Source organism: Pagrus major, chromosome 18, assembly GCF_040436345.1.
Source record: "Pagrus major chromosome 18, Pma_NU_1.0".
NCBI lineage: Eukaryota > Metazoa > Chordata > Actinopteri > Spariformes > Sparidae > Pagrus > Pagrus major.
In genome coordinates this window covers 22,022,395-22,029,368 of record NC_133232.1, presented here as the reverse complement: position 1 = coordinate 22,029,368, position 6,974 = coordinate 22,022,395, and the positions used below count along the sequence as shown (strand labels likewise).

The following is a 6,974-nucleotide window of genomic DNA, read 5'->3' as shown; positions in this document are numbered from 1 at the left end:
TGTCATTTGTGATGTGAGCATGTATAGGAGGGTGTTAAGCTGTCACAGCTGTCATCATGCTTACGTCCAGCTCTGATAAGAGGTGCTTAGTGTGACTCACTCTTTTATTCGCCCTACATCCCTCTGTTTACCTCCGTGACTTATTCCTTCTTCACGGTGGTGGTGGTGTATCCAAGCTTCTCTCCGCCTCCACCAAATGACACAGATCCACAAATATCTGCTCATTTCCTTGATTGACCCATTACATGGACCATCAAAGAGTTTGTTTCTTTGTGGACCTGTAATTTATCACAGTATGACAAATGCTAATTTGCTCTTAAGATGTGCTCTGGAATAATGACAGCTCCAGTCTCATATTAATCACAGAGAAAAGAACCAGAAGAAGATAAATTTCTTTATTTCTTCCCGTATGAGTCATAATTTGTACAAATAAAGGAAGAATACTCTGTATATATAAAAGATAAAATTATAAATGTGTGAATAGAAAATACTTAGGGCTTGTTTTTGTCATAATGCTGCCACCCAGTGGCTCATTAGAGGAACTAACAGTTCAGTCCGTGTGTTGAGGCAGCAGCCCGAGAGAGAGGATTTTGAGATGAAGTTGATCTATAACCTGATCTTTAGTAATAAATGAGTAGTAATATGTCAATACTGGGATGTTACTAAAGCCTATACACCTCCCTCCACCTGCGCTGTCCACTTTTTTTTGTTTTCCCTTCTCTCGGGCTGCATCTTTGGCAAGATTACACATTGGAGGAGGCCAGGCAGGGGGAGTCCGGCGAGGAGAAGAAGTCGCAGAAGCCCTCCTCAGACAGGTGTCCGTACTCGTTGTTGTAGAAGGTCTGTCCTGACAGCTGGCTGAAGAAGGTGGGACGGTGCCGGGAGCTGCAGGCGCCACTGCTTCGACCCAGGGAACCATGAGAGGCTGTCAGAGGCTCTGTGCTGCTGCTGCTGCCTATACGACTGGGTACAGAACATACAAATACAGCTGTCAGCATTACTGTCAAGTACTCAGGCCAAAACAAACAATGAAGCGATTCTACTAATAAGTAAGCCTGATGTAGCTTATTCCTCTGACACAGAGCTCCATTGTTCTCCAAGAACTATAAGAACACATCAGTGAGCCGTACTATTGTGGTGGCTGACATGTTCCTTCGTTACAATAATCATGGGCTCTGTAGTTTATTTTGAGTCCATCCCACACACACCACTGCTGTGAATACGAGAGCAGTGGTTTTCAAACGGGGGTCCAGGGACGATGAGGGGCCCTTTAATGGTTTGTTGGGGGTCCCCAGCTAAAGGAGGAATAAAATACTTTATCGCAATATTTTTTGGAAGTTGGAACAACAAGGAAAAATTGGGGTTGGTTGTTTTAAGTGATTGTAAGTTATAGTAATCCTAATCTTTAAACTGCAAATAAGAAATAATCACAAGACAAAATCCTCTCAGATGTGCATCTGCTGTGGAGTCCTTGACATGGACATATTGGGAACTTTAGTACAAGAGCATCAAATCCACCGCTTACAAATCAAACAGTCCCGAACACCAGGACCATTTCCTCCTGTTTGAGCAACTCTGTCAGACACTACAGTTCCCAGCTGTTCCAGGATATGTTTAGCCCAGTGGGCCCAAGACACACCATAGGACAAGCCAAAATCACTCTGCACTCATTTATTTTTGGTTCTCTGGAAGGTTTTTGAAGGATTTGCCTCTGCATTGGAAAATAAATGCTAACAATGTACCGATATAGTAAATTAAAAAGGTGTTCATTACTTATATAAATGTATATAGCAATAATAATTTATGGTTGTGACGGCACACCTCGACTTTATATTTGTAACTCATTTTTGCAGGTTACGTCTTCAGTAGGAACCAATGGGCTTAAGACTGAGTGCCACAGAAGGCAAAAAGTAGAGGACGGACGGTTTCATGAGATTTTTTTATAATACCAAAAACATCAAACATAGCCTTGTCCTTGAAGTGAAAGAATAAAAACCTTCACCTTCACTCAACAAAAGCTCCACAGGCGTCATAAAGCAGCCAGCAGTAGCCAGAGGTGAGTACAAACCTTCTCAGACATATTTTCGACATCAGTGGTCACGACAAATAAAACATGATCTACATAAATGTGACAATTCGGAGCAGCTGTCATTTGCAGGTTGCCAGTTTCAAATGCTTTTGTCTTGTAAGCTGTTGACAGGTTGTTTACACCACTTTTTTGCGTTCCCCATGATAGAAAACAACAAGCGTACAGCTGGTTTTCTTTTGTTTGCACTCTCTTTCGCTTGTTCATTATTACATAGTTTATGATGGACATCCATGTTTAAGTTTGGGTTTGTTTCCATTTCAGCCCATTTTCTGTTATAACATCTCAGTTCATATGGTTGTTGGTTACTTGTTAGTTTCCCACCTTTGTTGCTACTGGAGATATTTATTTTTTTAACTCCTTTAAAATCATTCAGGATTTTCTACAACACCATATGGCTGTGTAAAATGTAAGATCGAGCAATGCTGCAGATGTTTCACTTAGTCTGACCAGCTTTGATTATTGATGTGAACACTTGGGAGCTGCTCTCACAGGAAAGCTTCCTCCTCCACTCTGCTCTCAGTAGTGTGTGAGTGAGTTGTTAGATAAATAAGTCTCATTCTTTACTTTTAGCGATGACCTTTTTGGCTAAGTTGGCTGTTCAGAGCTTTGCTAAGTAAAATTCTGAAAACTTTGATAAATATGGGCCTTAGGTTCAGATGACTCACACTGTTGCTTACTCCTACTTAGCCATGCATTACACAAGACTCTGCTGATGCTTACTTCCTTTGCAGTTGTACTGTAGTTTCACTGCATACGTGATGTGAAAGAACGACTGTTTTCTCACACTGACTCTGAAACATCTAGAAAAGTAGCCTTTACTAATACATCTGCATGGTGTTGTTTCACAGTGAGACTAAATAGCTGGCTGCTCTCTCTTCTCATCTTTCAGTTTCAGACAGTTGTATTGATCATCAGCTTTTGGTATGATTAACCTTTTTGAGACGGCACCCCTGTGCTGATGTTCGATTCTTTCAAATTCTTCGGAGGCCAGAACCATCCCGCTGTCCGTCTGGTTGTCCTGGGAAGAGACACAGTGGGACATCATGTGAATTAAGTGCCTTTGGCTGACCCTGCTGCTGCTACGTCTGAGTGCAGCGACTATTTTTGGTAATTATCTGAGGGGAAGATTTCCAAAGTCAAATGGCATTCGCAAAATGTCAGCAGCCGATTCACATTTTTCAACGATCAACAGGGAGATGAAGGGCTTACTTGAGGGGCTTTCTGTGGGTGCATCTCCAGGGGCAACTCCTCAAATGTCTTCACTCTGGGCTGGCACATTTTGGAGGGTCCCACGAACACACAGCCGGTGAAGGGCACGCAGTTATAATACCTGGTCAAAAATATAGAAAGGGTTTGTCAGATTAAAACATGATAGTCGACGTACAAATAACAGGAGATAGGAAACGGAGGAGGATCCAGAGCAGGTGGGAATATGGGAACCAGAAGCAGCTTATGTTTGAATTTTTTAAATACTTTTAGTCTTGAAAAAGGTCGACTTCAGGCTGTGGTCTGTGGTTTGAAAGTGATGATAAATGGAGTTATTATCAGCAGAATCATTTTCCCTTTTTATAAAAAAAATGGATTCTCATTAATCAGTTGAAAAAATATTTGAAAATACAGACGTGCCAACACATCTGGGTGATAAAACATGATTCATTCAGAGAGAGCCTGTCTCTCTCAGCCCTCAGCTCTTTGGTTCACACTACGGATATACTTTTTACTGTCAGTTTCAAAACAGGCAAAAAAGAAAATAGCACAGCTGGCAGTGGGCACTCTGTATGCAATCGTCTCAAAACAGACAGAATGGTACATTTGCTGGTGACTATTTTCAGCTGTGGATTTAGTGGTAAATACTAGTGAGTATTTACGGCAGCAGAGCAGCGTGTGTGTGTGTGATCGTCTCAAAATAAACTTCAGTGTGTGCATTCATAGTAATTAAGGAACATGTCACCCAGGGCAAGGGTGTAGTTTACTGATGTATTTTCATGGTAGTGAGGAAAAAAATATATCAAGCCATGGCTACACTGCAATGCAATTCATTGTCGGTGCATGAGATTGCTTACAATAAGAAAAATATCACCAGATAAAATGATTTAAACATGACAGTCTTCCAGGTCCAAGTTTCTTTTCCTTTCACGGGGTCTTGAAGGACGACAGGAGTACTCATAAGTACCTGGCGGGCAGAGTGTTGCAGGCCAGTCTCAGCTCCTCTTCAGATGGAGGCCGTGATGACGCCTGTGAGAAACCATCATCCTCAGAGCTCTGCGAGTGGTTCAGAGGGACGTAGTCCTTCCCGTCCTGAGGGAAATACGACTTAAAATTAAACCCTTTACAAACTAAAATTTGAGAATTTGAGAATTCATGGCTCTCCAGCAGTGAACTCACGGGCAGGCTGTTGTCCTGCAGCAGGTCTCCCAGGATCTGCACCAGGGCCGGGAACGTCGGCCTCCCTTTGGGCTCACCCTGCCAGCAGGCCAGCATGATGCCATATCTACCAGCAGAGGGCAGCACCATCACAACAAAGAAGACATTGTGGTGTTCAGCTACAAGTTTGCTCTTGTATCTTAAATTTAAAAGTCTCTCTAATTTTTGATATTTAAGTGCAGATTAATATTGGCTCTTGCGATTGGCTTGATCAAACAAACACATTCTCAGCTTGTAAATCTTATTTGACTGAAAGATTGTTTATTTAAGAGGCAGATTAGTAAGAAAAAGCCCATTACATTTCAGGGGAGGCTGTCTCTGGCGATCTCATCCTGACGCCGTCTTTCAATCGTTTGCAGAAGTCTTCGTCGATCTGTACTCCTGGGTACGGAGACGCACCTGAGGGTGTACAAACGGAGGATGAGACATTAATAAACATCTCAGGTTAAGTCATTGTTTGGATAACAGTCATGGAGACTTCCTCTGCTTCCAATGGAATACATTTCCAAACTGCTTTTGGCAGGAACAGAGACACTTTTATAAACAGCCGGTCCAACTGTTCCTTTCTTTCGATTTCTATACAAATGCGGCTTCACAAAAGATGAATTGAGTGTGCTGTGATTTTGTCTTTACCCAGTGAAAAGATTTCCCAGAGGAGAACTCCAAAGGACCACACGTCACTCTGGCTGGTGTACACTTTGTCAAAGATGCTCTCCGGAGCCATCCACTTCAAAGGCAGACGAGCCTGCGAGAACCAGACGCGTATTACACCACGGTCACATAAACAGACGTGATACCTATGCCTTTATATGTAATCATTATGTGGGTGATTCCAAAAACCAAACCGAAAAGGGACTTCAGTGTTTCCCCACAGTGAATGGAGATGGATAATAAACGTAAAGCGAGTGTGAGAAAGCCGTACGTTGCCTTTCCTGACGTAGTCGGGGTCTTTGTATATGTCTCTGGCCAGGCCGAAGTCACAGATCTTCACGATGTTGTTCTCCGACAGGAGAATGTTCCGCGCTGCCAGGTCTCTGTGGATACACTGTGGATACACACACGGCCACACATACATCATAACTCAGCCGACAGGTGTGTGTGCATGTGTGTGTTTGTGGACTGTACATGCGGTGCTTTCACCTTGTTTTTTTCTGATGAGTGAATAGCAGAGATGATTTGCAGTAAGTAAAAAGCAAGTTGGCAATTTGAGTTATCTGTTGACTTAAAATCTCTCTCTCTCTCTGTGTGTGTGTGTGTGTGTGTGTGTGTGTGTGTGTGTGTGTGTGTGTGTGTGTGTGTGTGTGTGTGTGTGTGTGTGTGTGTGTGTGTGTGTGTGTGTGTCTGTGCCAGTTTGTAACTGGGACTGGACTTTGTCTTGGCCCGGCTGAGCTCTGTGGAATCGTTGTAGGAGATCCACCATCCTTCACAAAGCTGTCAAGTAAACAAGCCTACAGGATAACGACGGTTTGAGGGAGTCGTTTAAAGCCAAGCCATTGTCACCATTTAAATTTCATTATTCATCCGATTACCAGCGGATTCATACGTGAGATAGACTGTGGCAGTAAGTCGACAATAATGGAAATGTGAAAGCATGTTTTGATGGCAGGTGAGTTGTTCTGCAGTGCTGAAGAACGTGCTCTTCAGATCCACATTTGATTTGACAGTTTATTAAGTGAAAGTTAAATAATCACCAAATGAAATGACTAAATAAAGCAGATTACCCATAGGACATGTGCTGAATGTCATTTTAATTTAAATCTAATTATTATTTTATTATAACTTTGTTATTAAATTTAGTTTTACATTTTAATTTAACCTTTTTTTTAATTTTAAATCTGATATTTCAAATGTTTTATTCTATTTGTAATTTCATGTATTAAATCAAAATTAAATACATTTTAAGCGAACATGTATTCTAATACCTTAATTAATTGCCAATATAATTAAATTTTTAATTTTAACACACTTATTTTTATTTTATTAATCCAGTCCGATCTAATCTAGTTTCTTTTCACACTCCTTTGTATTGTTGACGATTTTACTTCACTGATGCATATTGATCACCTGACACTGGGGACATAGTAAGTAAATAAGTTCAGGAACATCATATCACTCATAGCTACCCTACCTCTTCTCTTAGCACTTCTTTTATTTAAGCAAATGATCTGAATACTTATTTTAACAACTGTAAACATTTATTTGTGTTATTAATTCATTGTTTTTTAATATATACAAAATTATCATTATTTTGATTTCCACCATTTTGGAAAGCAATAAAGCATCTAATGTGGAAAAGGACACCAACGTTGACGCTTGTATGCCATTTTTTTTTCTCCAAAGCTCTTCATCAACTATCCACAGTTTGTTTTGCAGCTGTGAGTGGTGCCGTTTTGGGAATATATTTAATTTTCTCACTTCTCCTGAATAAACACACCACACAGTCAGAACCTGAATAAGATTA

General features: G+C 41.0%; 1 protein-coding gene across 1 annotated transcript in view; it reads right to left on the bottom strand.

Annotated features, from left to right (window-relative positions):
* Positions 1-381: 381 nt before the first annotated feature.
* flt4 (fms related receptor tyrosine kinase 4) overlaps positions 382-6,974 on the bottom strand; it is a 46,813-nt gene continuing 40,220 nt past the window's right edge. Inside the window, exons 23-30 of the mRNA XM_073487324.1 lie at positions 5,436-5,558; positions 5,147-5,258; positions 4,813-4,912; positions 4,475-4,580; positions 4,263-4,387; positions 3,299-3,419; positions 3,022-3,107; positions 382-963 (exon numbers count right to left, since the gene is read on the bottom strand). Of these exons, the coding sequence (XP_073343425.1) occupies positions 744-963; positions 3,022-3,107; positions 3,299-3,419; positions 4,263-4,387; positions 4,475-4,580; positions 4,813-4,912; positions 5,147-5,258; positions 5,436-5,558 (993 nt within the window). The 3' untranslated portion in view covers positions 382-743. The remainder of the gene's footprint in view (positions 964-3,021; positions 3,108-3,298; positions 3,420-4,262; positions 4,388-4,474; positions 4,581-4,812; positions 4,913-5,146; positions 5,259-5,435; positions 5,559-6,974) is intronic.